Raw genomic sequence first — 22,893 nt, forward strand, 5'->3', positions numbered from 1 at the left:
TTAGTTCCAATACACACAAAGGGAATAAACATGTGTATAGCAAAAAATGTGTTACTGCAATCCTTTTCTGTGAGAAATGCTTCATTTTCTTGAAAAACTGCCGACATTTACAGCCCTGACTGTATAATATAAACTGTGCCTCATCATTTCCCAAACCTACCATACTGTGCCTCATAACCCCCCAACCCCCACCATGCTGTCCCTCATCACACCCCTCCAACACCCACTATACTGTGCCTTATCACCTCCCACCATACTGTACCTCATTACCCTCCTCCATCCCTACTATGCTGTGCCTCATCACCCCCCTCCAACCCCACCATACTGTACCTCATTACCCCCTCTAACCCCACCATACTGTGCCTCATCACCCCCTTCAACCCTACTATGCTGTGCCTCATGACTTCCCTCCAACCCCACCCTACTCTGCTTCATCACCCCCTCAAACCCCACCATACTGTGCTTCATGACCCCCCTCCAACCCCACCATACTGTTCCTCATCACCCCCCCCCCCTCCAACGCCACCATGCTGTGCCTCATCACCCCCTCCAACCCCACCATACTTTGCCTTATCACCCCCTCCAACGCTCTGTCAAGCTCAGCATGAGCATCCCTTAGCTCACCAAGTAGGATGCACCCCTCACTGCTGCTCTTCAGACTATGTTCCACTGGCTCCATCGCTGCACTGACATAAGGCATGTCAGCTCAGCTTTGTCACACTCCGCCCATGCTTAGTCACCGACGTGACATACCAGTGACATTTGATGTAGCCCAGCTCCGGCTTTATCCCCAGACAGCTCGTCTCTCCAGAGTCCAGCGACCAGAGTGATGACGGAGGTCGGGAGGGGTATGACAACTCTGCTCTATGGGGATGGATGGGTCCGCACCCAGGTAGCAATGCCACTGGTGCCTGTAGGACAATGCACAACATACTTGTCACACATGTCATCCTTTAAGTCTTAGGGTGTGCACATTTTGCCTGGAATGTTTTTGTTAAGTATCTCCTATATATATGTGGGTGGCTTCTGAGCAGTAACTTACTGTGATTTTATTGCATTAGGTGCTCCTGAAGTTCTGCCGCCTCCATGGATTATCACAGCGACCACCAACCCAGAGTGGTTATAATCGGTGCCGGCTTTGCAGGACTTGGTGCTGCGGCCACCTTGGTGAAACATGGAGTAACCAATCTCGTCATCCTGGAGGCATTAGATCGGGCAGGTGGACGGGTTTTGACACATAAACCTTTCGGAGCTGCTGCTCTGGAGCTAGGAGCCACCTGGATCCATGGCCAAAAGGGCAACCCACTCTACAAAATGGCCAAAGAGAGAGGGCTACTGGCCGAAGAAGGGTCCAATATGGTGTCTTGCCAACCGGCATCTGTAACCCCCGAGGACTATTTTTTCAATGAGCAAGGAAAGCAATTGCCTCCATCTCAGGTGGAAAAGGTTACCTGCTTTTTTAATAGGTTGATGTCTCAAATCAACCAGGAAGACTATAAACCAGAATGTGAGTCATGGTCAGTCGGGGAATATCTAGATAGTGAATTTGCCTTGTCCAACCTTTCGAAGGCTGAAGGTAGTGAAAGTATTTATGAGTGGTGTAAGCGACTAGAGTGCGTGGACGAGGCCTGTAACTCCATGTATGAATTCTCGTTGAATCAGCTTAGCTTATACACAGCTCTTGATGGGCCCTTCTACAACTCCTTGGGCAGTAAGGGTTACCAGGGGGTACTAGACGTCTTAATAGACCAGCTGCCTTCTAACACTCTTCGCTGTCATAAGCCGGTTCAGTGCATCCATTGGGAAGGATCTTCTTCCATTTCGAAGGAATCAAAACATCCGGTCAACGTGGTTTGTGCAGATGGTGAGCAGTTTCCAGCCGATCACGCCATTGTCACGGTCTCTCTAGGATGCTTGAAGGAGCGGGCGTCTACTCTGTTTGACCCTCCATTGCCAAATGGAAAGACGGAGGCCATCCAGCGATTGGGATTTGGCACAGTGGCCAAGATCTTCTTGGAGTTCTCAGAACCTTTTTGGCCAGATGACTGTGCGGGAATACAGCTGGTGTGGGAACAAGGCCCTGAGAGCCCCAAGGGTTATTCTGATGGGTGCAAAAAACAATCATGGCGCTCCGAGTGGTTCAAAAAGATTGGAGGTTTTGACTGCGTTCCCATGCATAAAAGCACCTTGTGTGGTTGGATCACTGGATTGGCTGCGGAGCATATGGAGACCCTCCCTGAAAGTGAAGTGGGGGAAGTATGTGTCAGGTGAGAAACCAGTTCTATTTAATTAGCTTTATCGTTAAAAAAATAATCTAAAAACATTTCGGAATTACCCTTTTAGCCAACCATACACATTACAATGAACATTCAGCCATCCCAATTCTCATTTACATACATGTTTAGCTTTGCCCCTGAATGGGGAGAGGGGAGAAAGTTGGAATACCTCTTTAAAATTCTTACTTCTTCCTGCTAACCCAGTGTTTCCCAACCAAGGTGCCTCCAGCTGTTGCAAAACTACAACTCCCAGCATGCCCGGACAGCCTTCTTTAGACTTATAGGGGGAGATTTATCAATATTGGTGTAAGGTAGTAAAGATTTTACCCGTTTGCTTGGTGTATTGTTTGCAGTTTTGCTCAAAATTTACCAAAAAGAAGCAAAGGACTTGATACATTTTGTACAATTATAGAAACCAGTGAGCTTCAGATATTGTTTTAAAGGGGTACTCCGGTGAAAAACTTTGAACTGATGACAGAAAGTTAAACAGATTTTTAAATTACTTCTATTAAAAAATCTTTACCCTTCCAGTACTAGCAGCTGTATGCTACAGAGGAAATTCTTTTCTTTTTGAATTTCTTTTTTGTCTTGTCCACAGTGCTCTCTGCTGACACCTCTGTCCGTGTCAGGAACTGTCCAGAGCAGCATAGGTTTTCTATGGGTATTTTCTCCTGCTCTGGACAGTTCCTGATACGGGCATCAGGTGTTAGCAGAGAGAGCACTGTGGACAAGACAAAAAAGAAATTCAAAAAGAAAAGAATTTCCTCTGTAGCATACAGCTGCTAATAAGTACTAGAAGGGTATATATTTTTTTAATACAAGTAATTTAAAAATCTGTTTAAGTTTCTGGCACCTGTTGATTTAAAAATAAAAAATAAAAATGTTTTCCACTAGAGTACCCCTTTAAGCTTTGTGCTCTGGCATCTGACACTTTTGTACATGTCCTATTAAATTTGCACAAAAAAGTGGGGAACGGTGCACCAAACAGTAGACCACTTTGAATGATGTTCTACCAAAAATTGCGCAAAGAAAAATGTGCATAAAATGCAATTGCGCAAAATTTGCCGGGACATTTAGAAACTGAAGTGGTGTAAAGCTAATGATAAATGTCCCCCATAGAGAACACCAATCCAAATTATAAGTCTTCAACCCACTGAAGGGCTGTCAGAGCATGATAAGCCGGAGGTCCAAAGGATGGAAAACATTCATCTAAAGCAGTGTTTCCCAACTAGGGTGCCTCCAGCTGTTGCAAAACTACAACTCCCAGCATGCCCGGACAGCCTTCGGCTGTCCGGGCATGCTGGGAGTTGTAGTTTTGCAACAGCTGGAGGCACCCTGGTTGGGAATCCCTGATCTAAAGCAATACACTCCAACCCATAACTCTCCAGAAGGCTTGTCCAGGCATTCTGGGAGTTGTGGTTGTGCAACAGGTGGAAAGCCACAGGTTGGGGGAAACTGGTGGTAGAAATGTCTCTCCAGCAGGTTTAAAGGGGTACTCCGCTGGAAAACTTTTTTAATTTTTTTATATAAACTGGTGCCAGAAAGTTAAACAGATTTGTATATTACTTTTATTAAAAAAGCTTAATCCTTCCAGTACTTATCAACTGCTGTATGCTCTACAGGAAGTTCTTTTCTTTTTGAATTTCTTTTCTGTCTGACCCCAGTTCTCTCTGCTGACATCTCTGTCCATGTCAGGAACTGTCCAGAGTAGGAGAGGTTTGCTATGGGGATTTGCTCCTGCTCTGGACAGTTCCTAAAATGGACAGAGGTGTCAGCAGAGAGACAGAAAATAAATTCAAAAAGAAAAGAACTTCCTGCGGAGCATACAGCAGCTGATAAGTACTGGAAGGATTAAGATTTTATTTTATAGTCATTTACAAATCTGTTTAGCTTTCTGGCAACAGTTGATTTAAAACAAAAAATGTTTTCCAGCGGAGTACCCCTTGATGGTGCGTTCACTCGCTAGTAACTAGCAGCGGATTTTCCATTGCGGGAAATCCGCTGCAAGTTACGCTACCATTGATATAAATGAGTCCACAGACAGTCCGCAATAGTGTCAGATTTGTGGACTGTCCGCGGACCCATTCAAATGAATGGTAGCGTAACTCGCAGTGGATTTCCCGCAACGGAAAATCCGCTGCTAGTTACTAGCGTGTGAACGCACCCTTAAACAGAAAGATTAAATCCATATTGTAATCCTGTGTTTAGGTAACCAAATGATGTCACACTTGCAGCGCAGTTTTTTTTTGCATTTGTCTATTTTCCATTATATATTGTGCAATGAGAGAAGACAAAAAAAAAAAACGAAACAAAAAAACATCAGTGTAGCGTTAAATAAATTAGCTGTTTCTCAGTTATATCTTTTTCTGGAAAAGCTGGGTGACACATTATATGGCTTCTTTTACACTTACACCCAGCTTTTCTATATCCCTGAACAAATAGAAGAAAAAGGAGAAGATAAAAGGACAGCACCTTGCGCCTTGGTAGTATAGTATAGGTGATCTCCAAACTGTGGCCCTCCAGATGTTGCAAAACTACAACTCCCAGCATGCCCGGACAGCCAACGGCATATAAAAATATATCATATCATATCACCCCTTGCGTGGGAATAGGAAACCTCAGGAGATAGCTGCTCTGCCAAGTATAGCTGAAATAGATTCACAATATATAACAAAAAATGATATGGCGCTGCCCTCCAAGAATCAGGCTCCAAGGCTCGAAGTCGCCAGATGTGAGTCAGTGCAGATAGTTAAATACACACACACGTTTACAGGGTAGATTGTGTGCTGCATTGATCTGTATGAGCAAGCAAACGATTGCTCATACAAGTCCCCTAGGGCAGTGTTTCCCTACCAGGGTGCCTCCAGCTGTTGCAAAACTACAAGTTCCAGCATGTGTCCTGCATTGATCTATATACAGACGGTTGCTCATAGAAGTCCTCTAGGCCAGTGTTTTCCAACCAGGGCGCCTCCAGCTAAAACTACAACTCCCAGTATGCCAGAACACTCTTTAGCAAAATTTCCCAACCAGTGTGCCTCCAGCTGTTGCAAAACTGCAACTCTCAGCATGCCCAGGCAGCCAAAGACTGGGAGTGGTAGTTTTGCAACAGCTGGAGGCACCCTGGTATGGAAATACTGGTATACACTTACGAGATGTATGCTCCTTTAAAGGGGTAATCCGCTGGAAAACATTTTTTTTTTTTTTTTTAAATCAACTGGTGCCAGAAAGTTAAACAGATTTGTGAATAACTTCTATTTAAAAATCTTAATCCTTTCAGTACTTATCAGCTGCTGTATGCTCCAGAGGAAGTTCTTTTCCTTTTGAATTTCCTTTCTACCTGACCACAGTGCTCTATGCTGACACCTCTGTCCATGTCAGGAACTGTCCGAGTAGGAGCAAATCCCCATAGAAAACCTATCCTGCTCTGGACAGTTCCTTACATGGACAGAGGTGTCAGCAGAGAGCACTGTGGTCAAGTAAAAGGAAATTCAAAAGGAAAAGAACTTAGAGGAGTAAGATTTTTTAATAGAAGTCATGTACAAATCTCTTTAACTTTCTGGCACCAGTTGGTTAAAAGAAAAAGTTTTTTTTCAGTGGAGTACCCCTTTAGAGTTGAAGCCATTTCTAAAATAAGGAAAAACAACACTTAGAAGTAACTGCCCAGCCCTTCCGGGACCCTCGAAATGGCTCCTGCCTTCCACCTGATCTGTCCGTCTCTTAAGCACTTAGCTGGAGGCTGCAGGTTTTATCACGTCTCCAGCGCTTTTCCTCGGAGCGCCCATTATAGATGTTTCCAGCTGCTATCTGGGGAACGCTAAGTGAGGGATTTGCCATGATAAGGCTATTAATAGCCCCACTTCCTTTGAATTAGCCACCGCTCTGCGGTAAGTAATTCACAGAGTTTCCATCTTAGCTCTTGCCGAATCATTAAGGTTCTTGCTTTATTACTTGTAGACTGTATTCAGCAGTTATTTAAATTGCTTAATTTATTATTAATTTAATTTTACTTTTTTTTAAGTCTATTGAAGAAATTCACAGGTTGGCCAGTGACAGAATTGCGAGGGGTGCTGCGCTCCAGGTGGCATAGTAATCCCTATATACGAGGGTCGTACACTAATGTGCCTTTAGGGGTGGATGCGGTGAAGGAGCAGATGGCCCTGGCAGAGCCACTACCATCCACATATCAAAGGAAGATCCAACAGGTATGTACTATAATACTGCCTCCTAAATACAAGAATATAACTACTATAATACTACTCCTATATACAAGAATATAACTACTATAATACTGCTCCTATATACAAGAATATAACTACTATAATACTGCTCCTATATACAATATAACTACAATAATACTGCCTCCTATATACAAGAATATAACTACTATAATACTGCTCCTATATACAAGAATATAACTACTATAATACTGCCCTCTATATACAAGAATATAACTACTATAATACTGCTCCTATATACAAGAATATAACTACTATAATACTGCTCCTATATACAAGAATATAACTACTATAATACTGCTCCTATATACAAGAATATACCTACTATAATACTGCCCCTATATACAAGAATATATCTACTATAATACTGCTCCTATATACAAGAATATAACTACTATAATACTGCCTCCTAAATACAAGAATATAACTACTATAATACTACTCCTATATACAAGAACATAACTACTATAATACTGCTCCTATATACAAGAATATAACTACTATAATACTGCTCCTATATACAAGAATATAACTACTATAATACTGCTCCTATATACAAGAATATAACTACTATAATACTGCTCCTATATACAAGAATATAACTACTATAATACTGCTCCTATATATAAGAATATAACTACTATAATACTGCCTCCTATATACAAGTATATAACTACTATAATACTGCTCCTATATACAAGAATATAACTACTATAATACTGCTCCTATATACAAGAATATAACTACTATAATACTGCCTCTATATACAAGAATATAACTACCATAATACTGCCTCCTATATACAAGAATATAACTACTATAATACTGCTCCTATATACAAGAATATAACTACCATAATACTGCCTCCTATATACAAGAATATAACTACTATAATACTGCCTCTATATACAAGAATATAACTACTATAATACTGCCTCCTATATACAAGAATATAACTACAATAATACTACCTCCTATATACAAGAATATAACTACTATAATACTGCTCCTATATACAAGAATATAACTACAATAATACTGCTCCTATATACAAGAATATAACTACTATAATACTGCTCCTATATACAAGAATATAACTACTATAATACTGCTCCTATATACAAGAATATAACTACTATAATACTGCTCCTATATACAAGAATATAACTACTATAATACTGCCCTCTATATACAAGAATATAACTACTATAATACTGCTCCTATATACAAGAATATAACTACTATAATACTGCTCCTATATACAAGAATGTAACTACTATAATACTGCTCCTATATACAAGAATATAACTACTATAATACTGCTCCTATATACAAGAATATAACTACTATAATACTGCTCCTATATACAAGAATGTAACTACTATAATACTGCTCCTATATACAAGAATATAACTACTATAATACTGACTCCTATATACAAGAATATAACTACTATAATACTGCTCCTATATACAAGAATGTAACTACTATAATACTGCTCCTATATACAAGAATATAACTACTATAATACTGCTCCTATATACAAGAATATAACTACTATAATACTGCTCCTATATACAAGAATGTAACTACTATAATACTGCCTCTATATACAAGAATATAACTACCATAATACTGCTCCTATATACAAGAATATAACTACCATAATACTGCCTCCTATATACAAGAATATAACTACTATAATACTGACTCCTATATACAAGAATATAACTACTATAATACTGCCTCCTATATACAAGAATATAACTACTATAATACTGCTTCTATATACAAGAATATAACTACTATAATACTGCTCCTATATACAAGAATATAACTACTATAATACTGCTCCTATATACAAGAATGTAACTACTATAATACTGCTCCTATATACAAGAATATAACTACTATAATACTGCTTCTATGTACAAGAATATAACTACTATAATACTGACTCCTATATACAAGAATATAACTACTATAATACTGCCTCCTAGCTGAGAGGTTGTGTCTGTGTTGCTCTCCTGATGTCTGGAGAAAGCCCAGGGAGGGGCCACCCTGGGCGGGGAAGCTCCCCAAGCAAGGCCCAGGCTTCTCGGCCTATTCTGGGAATTAATCCCCAGACACCACAATCCATGGATGAAAATCCTAAAGTTTCTATGGATGTGAGAAATGTTCAGAATGTTGTCAGTTCTGGTGCAGCAAGAAGCACAGATGAGAAGAAAGCTGTGGAAGTGAGGAAAGAAACTTCATCAAGTAAGGTAATGGCTGCAGGTACAATCCACCCCTCCTGCAGTCAGACAGAGGAGAACATCCCTGGAGAAGCAGACCATGCAGGAGAATCTGCAGCAGCCTGTCCTGATACGTTCTGACCGCACACGATACGGGAGCGGGAGCAGCGCAAAAGTTACAAGCACGCCAGATGAGACCAGAGGGAGTACAGCAGGAAGGCTTCAGGGGGCCACAAGTGCGGTCACTGAGAAGAACCAGGGGCCCAGTCCCCAGTCTGGAGATTGTGACCCTGCAGCAGTGACCACAGCACCGAGACAGATGCCACCTCAGAAGCAGAGTCCTGTGAGTACCCCACCAGCGCGGCCCCCCAATACTCAGCGGGCGCCTGAACTGTGTTTGGCCGAGCAGATCCCAGCTCTGGTAAAGAGACTTGAGACTTTAAAAAAGACTAAGTTACAGCTGCAGAAACAAATAGACTGTATATACAAGCTAAAGGCAGCAAACCCCAATAACCAGGCTGTACATGACAAGAAGCTGAGCTCCCTCGCTGTGCAGCTCGCTGACACTGTGCAGGACATGGAGGACGTATTGGACCAGATGGGACCAGTCGCTGAGACCTTCAGAAACCAGCAGCGATTTGAGGGATATAAGGAAAGACCAGCAACAAAGTCATCTCCATCTACTGCTGCACCCAAGTCTTCAGCCTCACCAGGGGACACCCAGCAGTCCTGTACAAGACAAGAGGACATCCAGCAGTCCTGTGCAAGACCACTCCTCAGACCAGCCAGCTTCCCTTTTGAAAAAGGGGATTTGTACAGACAAGCAGAAGCAAGCGTCCAGCAACATCAGAGACCTGCAGAGACTCCTCCAGAGGTACCACAAGTCCCAGCAGTCAGCACGGTGAAGCAGGACTATGGACTCCTACCAGAAGGTAACTCTGTAACAGTAGTGCAGTCACCACAAGCCCCTGGGGGCAGTAGAGAGCAGCAGGACTGTGGACTCTTACCTGAAGGCAGCAGTGCAGCAGAGAGTTCACAGGACATGGCTCTGCAGGGCTTGCTGGGCTCTGTAGTGCAAGATCATACTGCCAGTGACTGCACTGATATGAATGTATGTGATATTACTGATAATGTGTCTGCAGAGGGGGGTGCTTCACAGTCTGTGTGGGATCTGGGGTCATCTCTGGGGTCAGGTCCACCATTAGTTCAGCCTTCAGAGGCTTGTGACCCCCAGAGTATAGAGGTTGATGGTGGGGAGGGGGCTGTACAGTCTGATGGACAACACTTCCCCCCTTTAGTCACACAAGTGTCAGACCCCCCTAGTACGGCTGGTCAGCAGCCATCACAGCGCCCCCAAGTACAGCAGGAGGGTAGAAGTAGTGGCGCCTCCTCTGGTAATGCCTGGAGTCGTGGGTCACCATTCATGTCTAATGTAAACTACACGGGTCAGGCTTTCAAGAGGAGGAACGTGGTCAGGTTCAGACATAGAGGGGCCAAGGAGGAGCTGCCTGACAGGAGGTTTGTGGTCCGTGAACTTCTGTGCCACCAAATGGGCTTCCTGCCATCTAACATCCTGGCAGTGATAAACCTTCCTGACAGGCAGGGCTATGACGTCAGCTTCAAACTCATGTCTGACCTGGATCGCTTCTGGGCCCATGTCACCCGGGTGAGAGATGCTGATGGCTGGAATAAGTTCAGCTTTGTCCCCATCTCCAGACCGGACACAGCGAATGTCACCATTATATTCTGGAACGAGTCTGTCCCCCCCCAGGATATTGTTGTATGGTTAAAGAGACACTGTGACCTAATGTCAGACCTGACTAAGACCAGGGATGAGGACGGCATATGGACGGGAGGGTGGAAGGTCCTGGTGAAGTTACGGCAGATAAACAACATAACCCAACATTTGCCCAATTCATTTTTCATTGGTCGGGAGAAAGGGGTTTGCTTCTATGCAGGTCAGCCCAGAAAATGCTTCAAGTGTGGGAAGACCGGTCATATCGCGAGTGTGTGCACCCTGGTGAAGTGTAATTTATGTGGGGAGATCGGCCATGTCAGCGCCACCTGCCAGAACATCCGCTGCAACCTCTGTGGTAAGACCGGTCACTCCCACAGGGACTGTCCTGACGCCTGGCATAACATCTGTAAGGACTTCCCTGATGAGGACCTGCTGGAGGGGGCAGAGGACCTGGAGGAGGAGACGTTGGTGTCAGGGTCAGCAGTGACACAGCCCGAGCCTCAGCATAACACTAGGGGTGACAATATGGGTGACACTGTAGGTGACACTAGGGGTGACAATATGGGTGACAATATTGGTGACACAGTGCCCGACCAGTCCCAGCCAGGAGCCACTGAGGGGAACAGGGAGGTCACTGAGCAGGTTGTGGCCATGTCTTCTTCCGCCCCAGCATCAATAAATCCGCAGAAGAGACGGAAAAAAGACAAAACCAGCCGTAAGCCTGAGGAGGGATGGACCACTGTCCAAAAGCCCTCCAAAAAGAAAGTAGACCCCGGGTCAGGTGTAATGACCATCACAAATAGGTACAGTGTGTTGTCAGAGTCAGACGCTGAGGAAGAGATGGAGAGGGAGCTAAAGAGAGTGATAGAGGAATTTAATGAAGACCAAGAGGGTGATCCCCCCACAAAAAGGAGACCCCCACGGGATAAACGTCTGTCCGAATCGGACATGGAAACAGGTGGTCAGCAGGAGGGCTCGGACTCAGATCTGTGATGATGGGGGTGACATCTCTGCTTCTTCTTCTTTCCTTTGTTATGATGGCCGACTTTACCCTTAAAGTGTTCTCCAGTAATGTGAACAGTGTCAGAGTGAGGAGGACCAGACACGTTGTATATGACCATCTAAAGTCTATTGATGCTGACATCTTCTTCTTACAGGAGACACGTTTAAATACTCAAGGACTGTTACGTGAGGCAGAGCGGGAATGGCGGTCTGGTCCATCCTTTTGGTCACTGGCTGTGGAACCAAGTGCCGGGGTCTCTATCCTCTTTACCACCAATGATGTAACTGTACATAGGCTGACAGAGGTATTGATGGGAAGGTGCCTAATGCTAGAAGTTACTATTCGGGGTAGAAGGCTCCGACTCATTAATATCTATGGTTCACAGACAGTGACTGAAAGGGTTAACCTTTATAATGAAGTGAAGCCATATCTCTTCACGTCTGTCCCTGTCATCTTGGCCGGAGATTTTAATGCCTCCAGAACATCTAGTGACAGAACATCTAATAGACCTCTAACACGAGACTCCAAGGTCTTAAACCAAATCATTCTACAGGCCGGGTTGTCAGATGTGTTTGTGCAGGGTGGTCGGAAGGCAAAGTATACCTATTTTTGTGGTGGAAGAAGCAGTAGGATAGATTTGGCTCTGGTTAGTCCTACAGAGACGATTGGTGAGAAAGATGAGAAGATTGTCCCTTATTCTGACCATCTGGCCTTATATTTCTGTTTGGGTGTCACACGGTGTCCTGAGACAGGTAGAGGGTTGTGGAGACTGAATTCCAGCCTATTAGAGGATCCTTCTGTGCAGAGGCAGGTTCACTCTCTTATACAGGGTCAACTAGAGAGGGTGGACTTCTATGATGATATGGCCGCCTGGTGGGAGGATGTCAAGGATGAGATCAGAACCCTCTTAAAGAGACTGTCAGTTATAAAGGGGAAGAGTAAGTATGGCCAGTATCTCAAGCTGCGCAAAGAATTGGAGTCACTGTATTCGGCGGGTGGGGACCAACAAAGGATAGACCGGCTGAAATCTGAGATAAGGCAGTATCAGTACAGCAGGTATACCTCCCTGGTTCTTGAACGGGATTATGGGTCCTTAGGGTCTCCTGATCCCTTTGAGAATTGCCGGGAGCGGGTGGCAAATAAATCTGTCACCGGTCTCACTGACTCCCAGGGTGTTTTGCAGGAATCTCGGGAGGGTATCCTGGGGGTGGTGAGATCGTACTATGCTGACTTGTTTCAGAGGAAGGTTTTGGATAGAGACAAGATGACCCAATTCTTGGAGACAACTCCGCTCCCTGATACTAATGATTTGGACTTTTCTCCTTTGACAGCAGAATTGACGGTGGCAGAGGTCAAAGAGGCCATTGATAAGTTACATCTGAAGAAGGCACCAGGTCCAGATGGGATAACAGCAGAATTCTATAAGACATTCAGAGACCTCTTGGCCCCAATCCTCGTGGATGTTTACACAAATTGTCTAGAAAGTCACCTGATGCCTCCATCCATGAGAGTGTCCTCGCTGATTCTGCTGTCTAAAGGTAAAGAGCCGAGTGACATCAAGAACTGGAGGCCGATTGCCCTCTTGAATGTCGACAGGAAGATTCTGGCAAAAATCCTGTTTTCTAGGTTAGTTTGTCTGTCCCCGGCACTGTTGGCAGGCTGTCAGTATGGCACAGTAAAAGGGCGGAACATCTCTGGGGCAGTGATCTCCATAAGGGAGATGTTTGAGAGATGTAAAGCCCTGAGGTGTGGGAGATATGTTGTGAGTCTTGACCAGGCTAAAGCCTTTGACAGAGTAGATCATGAGTATCTATGGGCCACTTTGTCAAAGTACGGTATTCCGGGACAATTCATCGATTGGCTGAAGACTTTGTATTGTGAGGCCGAGAGCTTTCCTCTGATCAATGGTTGGCAGGGTGACACCTTCAGGGTTGAGGCGGGGGTGAGACAAGGTTGCCCACTGAGTCCGCTGCTGTATGTGTTTGCCTTAGACCCGTTTCTGAGGTCACTGCAGGAGTGTGGTTTTCAGGGGGTGCCGGTCCCCCACTGCCTACCCCTGAGTGTTGTTGCCTACGCGGATGATGTGACTGTAGTGATATCTGAGCCTCGTGAGGTGGAGATGTTGTCTGCAGCCATCAGAAGTTACTTGGAGGCCTCAGGGTCTCTGGTCAACCTTGAGAAGAGTCAAGCTCTCTGGATATCAGATACTGATCAAGACTTTGATCTGCTCCAATTTGTGAGAGCCTCCTCCTATATTAAAATCCTAGGGGTCAAATTCGGGAGGGACGATAACGCCAAATTAAATTGGGAAGAGAAGTTGGAAGCCGGAAATGCAAAGGTTCAGCGATGGAAGAACTGGAGGCTGACCTATAGAGAAAGGGTTAAAATGTTGAAGACTTACCTGGTCCCTGTCTTTTTGTATGTCTCTGTTGTTTTTCCTTTGCCAGAATCTTTCTCTGCTCGGCTCTTTAGCCTGTTCTTCCAAATGTTCTGGGGGAACAGGTTGAACCTGATAAAAAGAGGGGTCACCTACCTACAGAGGAGAGAGGGTGGGTTGGATATGCTGAATCCAAGGGTGTTCTTTGACTCCATGTTTCTAAAAGTTAATTTTGGTTGCATGGACTCAAACAGCTCTCTGTGGGCGAATAGTATCAGGGACTGGATATTGCCTTTTGCAGAGTCTTGGGTGCGAGGCGGCAGTCTCAAGAGGGGGAGATGGACGCGTGACTACCTCCCCCCGTACCTGGAATACGGGCTCAGATGTCTGAAGAGATGGCGCATTGAGAAGTCCTATATAGAGAGTAAGCCAAGGAAGGATCTATACGTAAGGGTTTGTAGGGCTTTCTTCTGCTCTCCACTTGCCTTGAGGGACTGTGTGACCAGCACTTTACAGGAAAGTCTTAAGTTCCTCAATGGGAAACGACTCCCCGCAAAATTCTTTGACATAGCTTGGCTGTCGCTCCATGGGAGGCTCTTTGTCAGGGGTAACCTGAAATATCTAAGTGTCTCAGATAGGAACTGTCCTCTGGGTTGTCAGCAGGAGGAGACCATGGAGCATTTCATATCTGACTGCAGGGCCGGGAGGAGGATATGGGAAGAAGTGTCCAGTAAGCTGAACATCCCATTACTGCAGAACCTGACGTATCCTGACATCATATATGCTGTACCATCCAGTAACAGGACTGTAGACAGAGAGACAATGTACATAATTATAACAATCATTAAATATTACCATTGGCACATGAGAACTAGAGTGTCCATACACAACGAGCCATTCCACCACATCACAGCAGTAAGACAGATCATGTCCGAGCTCCAGTGGGTAAAGTCATTAGAGATACGGAGGAACCAAAATAATGGGAAATTATGGAGGAATGTCTCTTTGGTTTAACACAGATGATGTCATGTTATTTTATTAAATTTTTTGTGTTTTTCCTTTTCCAGCAAATGTGGACTTTCTAAGTTTAATATTACTCTGTACATACTCTAGTTGAGTAGTCATTGTGTGTACAATGCTTGTTATTTTTGTTTTGCATTGTAAGAAATTATGTTAATTGTAATTTTGTTTGTTTGCACAATAAAAATTGCCTCCTATATACAAGAATATAACTACTATAATACTGCTCCTATATACAAGAATATAACTACTATAATACTGATCCTATATACAAGAATATAACTACTATAATACTGCTCCTATATACAAGAATATAACTACTATAATACTGCTCCTATATATAAGAATATAACTACTATAATACTGCTCCTATATATAAGAATATAACTAGTATAATAAGGTTTGTAGAAATCCAGTCACTTTATTTCTTCATAAAAAAATGGCTCTTGGTCGGTCAGGAGCAAATGAATAAGGCGAGGCTGAGCGGGGTGATGACTGCCCACAAGTTGTTTGGTGGTCAGTTACCCGCTTCCTCTGACCTCCCTCCTTTTTTTTTAATAATTAGGAAACTTCATTTCAGGCCTCATATGTCCAGAGTATTTTCAGCCAATGATAATCCTTCATACTGATGATGTCTTCCTTGTTTACAGCCTTTGCAGGTGCTTTTTGCCGGTGAAGCGACACACCCCAACTTCTACACCACTACACATGGCGCCTATATGAGCGGCATACGGGAAGCAGAGAGGCTCATAAAACTGTACGAGAATAAAGCGCAACCCCGCCTCTAATGTATCCGTCAGCCATCATGTCTGTAATAAAATGAGTTGTGGCGCCACTATGTCTACCGCTATATGTGCTGTAAGTGACCGGCAAACCAATACATTATCAGATGTGCTTGTTTATAACAAGTCTCCTACCTCTGTCTAAATCAGTAGTCATAAAACTACAACTCCCAGCATGCTGCTTCCATCAGGACTACAAATTAGAGACCACTTATTAAAATGGTGCCTCACAGTGTCCATATTTATAACCTATATGACCCCCATCAGGTAACAAAGAGCAATATTGTTAAATGGTCATTCTCATTAAAAAATGTTTTGCTATTGCACTCCTTATGGTAAATAAAAAAGATTTGTAATATACTTTGTTTAAAAAAAATGAAGTTTCTAGGTTTTATTTGTGTTTAAAGGGGTATTCCAGGAAAAAACTTATTGATATATATCAACTGGCTCCAGAAAGTTAAACAGATTTGTAAATTACATATAAAAAAAGAAAATGGCAGCAGCACACTTGGTCAACAAAATGGAGGCTCTTAGCGCACTTTTTGATCAAAACGTGTCCCCCATCCACCACGCGGAGGTGGCCTCTTATCGGATGGGTCCCTAAACACTCACCTACCTCAGGCTGGGTGACATGTTGGATCCACTAACGATCCAAACCACCTCCTGTGAAAATAGGGGAGGGGATGCACGGCTACAGAGGGATTTTCACAGGAGGTGGTTTGGATCGTTAGTGGATCCAACATGTCACCCAGCCTGAGGTAGGTGAGTGTTTAGGGACCCATCCGATAAGAGGCCACCTCCGCGTGGTGGATGGGGGACACGTTTTGATCAAAAAGTGCGCTAAGAGCCTCCATTTTGTTGACCAAGTGTGCTGCTGCCATTTTCTTTTTTTATATGTTTTGTACTTGCCACAGCAGCGTGCACCCGTGTATTGGGTTTAGGTGCTGGCTACATTTTCATTTTTTTTCTGATTTGTAAATTACTTCTATTAAAAAATCTTAATCCTTTCAGTACTTATGAGCTTCTGAAGTTAAGGTTGTTCTTTTCTGTCTAATTGCTCTCTGATGACACCTGTCTCGAGAAACGCCCAGTGTAGAAGAGGTTTGCTATGGGGATTTGCTTCTAAACTGGGCGTTTCCCGAGACACGTGTCATCAGAGAGCACTTAGACAGAAAAGAACAACCTTAACTTCAGGAACTCATAAGTACTGAAAGGATTAAGATTTTTCTAATAGAAGTAATTTACAAATCTGTTTAACTTTCTCGAGCGAGTTGATATATAAAAATAAGTTTTTTCCTAGATAACCCCTTTTAAAAAAGCTCAAGAGCACATTTTCCCCCATCTTAAACACAGACTTAGGACCAAAGTCCAAACACAGGAAGTGCAGCCTGGAGTGCTGAGGGGGGGGGGTCGTGTTATGGTCTATGATTGGATGAGGCTGGACACACCCCCATCAGCACTCCAGGTTGCACTTCCTGTGTTTGGACTTCGGTCCAAAGTCTGTTAATGTGCTCTTGAGCTTTTTTAAGCACAAATAAAACCTGGAAAACTTCATTTTTTTAAAACAAAGTATATTAGAAATATTTTTTATTTACCATAAGGAGTGCAAATAAATAAGCAAAAATTAGTTTTAATGAGAGTTACCTTTTAATTAATAGAAAGTTCTGTACAACCGAGGGGGCACTTAGATTCTGCCACGTTCGTGTATGTGAATTCTGGTAATGATTCTACGGGTGTACTAATTCCTATCACATGGGCATCCGCTATTTTGTGACTGAAATAATTTTTTGTTTACAAATTTTAATGCAATTTTTATTAAAATATCATGTACAAAATTATTAAAAAATTATTGTGTTTTATAAATGAATTTTGACATGTGTAATTTTTGTGTTTCTTTTGATCTGTGGAAATTTTACTTTGTTGCAGCATAACAAGGTGACCCGAAACACTACAGGGCCTCATCAGACATTTTGAGGTATAAATACCGTATATACTAGAGTATAAGCCGAGTTTTTCAGCACGATTTTTCGTGCTGAAAAAAACCCCCTCGGCTTATACTCGAGTGAACTCTCCGCCCTCAGTGGTCTTCAACCTGCGGACCTCCAGAGGTTTCAAAACTACAACTCCCAGCATGCCCGAACAGTCGAAGGCTGTCCGGGCTTGCTGGGAGTTGTAGTTTTGAAACCTCTGGAGGTCCGCAGGTTAAAGACCACTGCGGCCTTCATCATCATCATCATCATCATCATCCAGACCCCCCCCCCCCCCCCCCTTTAGTTTTGTACTCACCTCCCCTCGGTGGGAAGGAAGGGTGAGCTGGTCCGGGCCATCTGTGCTGCAGGGACCGTCCGGTGGGGAGGGATAGTCGTTGCGGGCTGTCCATTTTCACCGGGGGGCCTCTTCTCTGCGCTTTGGCCCCGGAGTAGTGACGTTGCCTTGACGACAACGCACAGGGATGTTCATGCGCAACATCCCTGTGCGTCGTCGTCAAGGCAACATCACTATTCCGGGCCCGAAGCGCGGAGAAGAGGCCCCCCCGGTGAAGATGGACAGATGTGGGATGATGACAGATGGTGATGATGAAGGGGGGGTGTGGGATGATGACAGGCAATGATGATGAAGGGGGTGTGGGATGATGACAGGGGGATGATGATGAAGGGGGTGTGGGATGATGACAGGGGGATGATGACAGGCGGTGATGATGAAGGGGGTGTGGAATGATGACAGGCGGTGATGATGACAGGGTAATGATGAAGAGGGGGATGATGACAGGGTGATGATGAAGGGGGTGTGGGATGATGACAGGCGGTGATGATGAAGGGGGGTGTGGGATGATGACAGGGTAATGATGAAGAGGGGGATGATGACAGCGTGATGAGGAGGGTGTTAATGACGGGGGTCTGGATGATGTCGGGGGGGATGATGTATTTCCTACCCTAGGCTTATAGTCGAGTCAATAACTTTTCCTGGGTTTTTGGGGTGAAATTAGGGGCTTCGGCTTATATTTGGGTCGGCTTATACTCGAGTATATACGGTAAGTGTTCTCAAAAAAGAAAGTTGCAGCAGCGCTCTTAGTCAAAAAATGGAGGCTCTTATCACACTAGTGATAAAAATGATTTTATCCCCTATCCACAGGATTTGTTTTGCTTTCTTTAGCCACCTGTCTCTCTTTTTGAATCTTTGTTGTTTTTATTACATTTTTAGAGATTTTATTAAGCTCTTTCTAATGTTTAAATGTTATAGCTGACTCCTCAGATTTGTATCTTTTTTATGCCAATTTTTGTTGTTTAATGTTCTTTTAACATCAGTTGTCAGCTATGTAGGATTTATTTTTAATCATTTATACTTGTTCCCCTTAAGGAATAAATTTAGCTGTATATTTATTCAGTGTTGATTTGATAATGTCCCATTTACCGTCTGTATCAGTATTTGAACACCTCCCCCCAGTCTACGTTTTGTAATGCGGCTCTCAGCCCAGGGAAATTTGCCTTTTTAAATTATATGGTTTTGCCCTCCCCTGGAGCCGGCGCCAGGAGCTCGTGACGCCATAGCCCCATCCCCTCAATGTCTCGCCCCCTCCCATAGACTTGCATTGAGGGGGGCGGGACGTGACATCATGAGGTGGTAGGGCTATGAAATCATGATCTCTCGGCGCCGGCTCCAGCGTCCGGAACAGTTTGTTCCAAACGCTGAGCAGTGGAGTACCCCTTTAAGTCAAAAGTAACTATATTGTGGTCGCTATTACCAAGGTTTTCATGCACAGTTACGTTCCCAACCAGCTCTGCGTTGTTGGAAATGACCAGATCCAGAGCATCACTTCTTGTTGGGTCCTCCACAAACTGGCCCATAAAATTATCCTGCAATAAATTTAGGAATTGTCACCCCTTTTGTAGTTTTAGCCAAACCCGATCCCAATCTATATCTGGATAGAAACCTACAGGTGTGGAAAACCACACAGAACACTGTGAATATACCCAAGATGAAAATAACGTATAGCAAACGTATACACGTATAAACTTGTTTTTATTCAGATAAATAATGTAAAAAAAAAAATTATATATATATATATATATATATATCTATATCTATCTATCTATATATATATATATATATATATACAGTGATCCCTCAACTTACAATGGCCTCAACATACAATAGTTTCAACATACAATGGTCTTTTCTGGAATATTGTAACTTGAAACGAGACTCAACATACAATGCTATGGAATCTGCGAAACGTGTCAATGGCTGGAAGAACTGACCAATCAGAATGGATATTTCACTGGTAAAAGCTCTGTATTCCTAAAGTGTATGCACTTACTGGTGTCTGGTAGCGCCCCGTACAGTACAGGGAGGTATTACATGTTCTGTACTACTCTTTACCTGTATTACTGAAGTGTATGCACTGACTGGTGTCTTGTAGCGCCCCCTACAGTACAGGGAGGTATTACATGTTCTGTACTCTTTACCTGTATTACTGAAGTGTATGCACTGACTGGTGTCTGGTAGCGCCCCCTACAGTACAGGGAGGTATTACATGTTCTGTACTCTTTACCTGTATTACTGAAGTGTATGCACTGACTGGTGTCTGGTAGCGCCCCCTACAGTACAGGGAGGTATTACATGTTCTGTACTCTTTGCCTGTATTACTGAAGTGTATGCACTGACTGGTGTCTGGTAGCGCCCCCTACAGTACAGGGAGGTATTACATGTTCTGTACTCTTTACCTGTATTACTGAAGTGTATGCACTGACTGGTGTCTGGTAGCACCCTCTACAGTACAGGGAGGTATTACATGTTCTGTACACTTTACCTGTGACAGGGTTACCTGCTCCTCTAGACACCAGGTAAGGGTCTCTCCATGTTACTTTTTTAGGACACTGTGTACTGTACAGAACCCCGAAGAAGCTCCAGTGCTTCCCAAGCAGGGTGCCCCCAGCTGTTGCAAAACTAGAACTCCCAGCATGCCCGGACAGCTGGAGGCTCCATGCATGGGAAACACTGACGTAGACAGTGATTTACAGCTCCCAGCATATATTTCTTACTTTTATATGTAAGGACTTGCATCAACTTATTTTTCTTTAATTCTCACCTTTTCCTATTTTTGGATGACATTTTGGTGCCTTTAGAACCAATTACCAGGTTTCCATAGAGTTCTGGTCTCAACATACAATGGTTTCAACATACAATGGTCGTCCTGGAACCAATTAATATTGTAACTTGAGGGACCACTGTAGTAGCAATAGAAGAAGAACAATAAAGAGCAGGCTCGGTATATACAGTAGAACAACACTCACCCCATTCCACCTCCACAACTCCGACGCGTTTCGCCGGGAGCGGCTTTGTCTGGATTGTTAAAATCTCCCACTATTACCACTGTACCTGCCCGGGCAGACCTCTCTAGTTATGTATGCAGATGACCTTTTATCTCCTCAGCGGTGTTAGGGGGTTCTATAGATTACACCAAAAATCATCTTTTCAGTCTTTGCCACAATTCTACCCACAATGATTCCACATCCTCAGAATCATCACACACTATGGCATCGTTCACACTGACTTTCATACCACTTCTTACATACAGACAGACTCCACCACCTTTTCTGTTCATTCTATCCTTGCAAAACAATGTAAACCCCTGCAGATTGACAGCCCAGTCATGTGAGGAGTCCAGCCATGTCTCAGTGACCCCAACTATATCACCAGCCATGTCTCAGTGACCCCAACTATATCACCAGCCATGTCTCAGTGACCCCAACTATATCACCAGCCATGTCTCAGTGACCCCAACTATATCACCAGCCATGTCTCAGTGACCCCAACTATATCACCAGCCATGTCTCAGTGACCCCAACTATATCACCAGCCATGTCTCAGTGACCCCAACTATATCACCAGCCATGTCTCAGTGACCCCAACTATATCAATATGTTCCTCCTGTATCAAGGCCTCAAGCTCCCCCATTTTATTTGTTAAACTGGCATCGTATACAATATATATATATGTAATGGCCCAGTACAGGACATGGTCCTCTACTACCCTTAGGCCCTGTCAGGTTGAGACCCTCCGTGACCTGCGGGCTCCCCTGCAGGGTCTCCACCTGTTGTTTCAAGAATGTATTATATTCTGCTTTAATGTATAGATAGAGCAGAGGACCTGTGAGAGTTTGTTTCAAGGACCTGTCTGTCACATGTGATGTTATGCAGTCACATGATTTGTTGTCACATGTTCTCCCAGAGAGCACCAGCTTAACCTATGACCCGCAGCTTGACCAATGGGCCTTAGTCCAGCCCCCCACTATATAAAGGGGCGGCCATTACAATTCACTCTCTTTGAGATCAGTCTTTACTGAGACAGCAACCACCAGAGATCTCAGTGCTAGTGATCAGCTACCTGGAAGGCCGCAAAGCTACAGTCATTCCAGTAAGTCAAAAGTCTATGTCTGCTGTCACTACAAGTAGTCAAGTCCTGCACATAGTCAAGCCTCAAGATAATTGTCTCAAGTTTATTACAAGTATAATTGGTCCCAGCAAGCTGTGAGGTCTTCTGAGTTCTTGGCCACCTCTCTGGGAATCTGGCCTAGCTGGGAAGATAATTCCATCTGTCTTATACTCAGTAAAGAGCCTCCGTTAAACCATAACTGGTTGTGGACTCTCCTTTCCTTAACTAGCCATTGGAATAGCGGAGATACCGTATGTGTGGTTCCGGTACCAAAAATCACTCTGGCGTCACGAACACTAGGGGTTAATAACATCTTCCCCCCAGGGGTTAATACCATCAGATCCCACCTCCTTCACCGCTACAACCGTGGTCCCGCCATACACCAGTGGTCCACCACACATACATATATTTATATATATTTATATATATATATATATATATATATATATATATATACACACTGTATATATAGGATCTGCTGACTTCTGACTTGTGATCATTCTAATCAATAGCTGTAAACCATTGTATTGCTTGGTACTGGCGCCAGGGCTGAGCGATCAATCTCTTTATGGCGTATAATCAAAGTAAATAATGACGGGGTAATTGGATCTGTAGGATCTTTTCGAGAAGATGAATAGAGTTTTCACTTATAATTCCTAAATATATATTCTATGGTGTAAGGACAGGGCCGGATTTACGACTGCAGATATTATCTATCTTACCGCGCATATGGCGATTATTGCTGTATCACTTATAAATCTGAAATGTACCTGCTCTGACCGACAACAAAATA

The 22,893-nt window shown here is 43.6% G+C and overlaps 1 protein-coding gene across 2 annotated transcripts in view; it reads left to right on the forward strand.

The window, feature by feature from the left end:
- Positions 1-15,956, forward strand: part of LOC130284918 (peroxisomal N(1)-acetyl-spermine/spermidine oxidase-like) — a 41,198-nt gene extending 25,242 nt beyond the window's left edge. For both annotated transcript variants that reach the window (XM_056535874.1, XM_056535876.1), the window contains exons 3-5: positions 1,062-2,267; positions 6,295-6,478; positions 15,534-15,956. In XM_056535874.1, the coding sequence (XP_056391849.1) occupies positions 1,087-2,267; positions 6,295-6,478; positions 15,534-15,671 (1,503 nt within the window). In that variant the 5' untranslated portion in view covers positions 1,062-1,086 and the 3' untranslated portion in view covers positions 15,672-15,956. The remainder of the gene's footprint in view (positions 1-1,061; positions 2,268-6,294; positions 6,479-15,533) is intronic.
- Positions 15,957-22,893: the final 6,937 nt, after the last annotated feature.

This window comes from Hyla sarda, chromosome 8 (genome assembly GCF_029499605.1).
Source record: "Hyla sarda isolate aHylSar1 chromosome 8, aHylSar1.hap1, whole genome shotgun sequence".
Lineage (NCBI taxonomy): Eukaryota > Metazoa > Chordata > Amphibia > Anura > Hylidae > Hyla > Hyla sarda.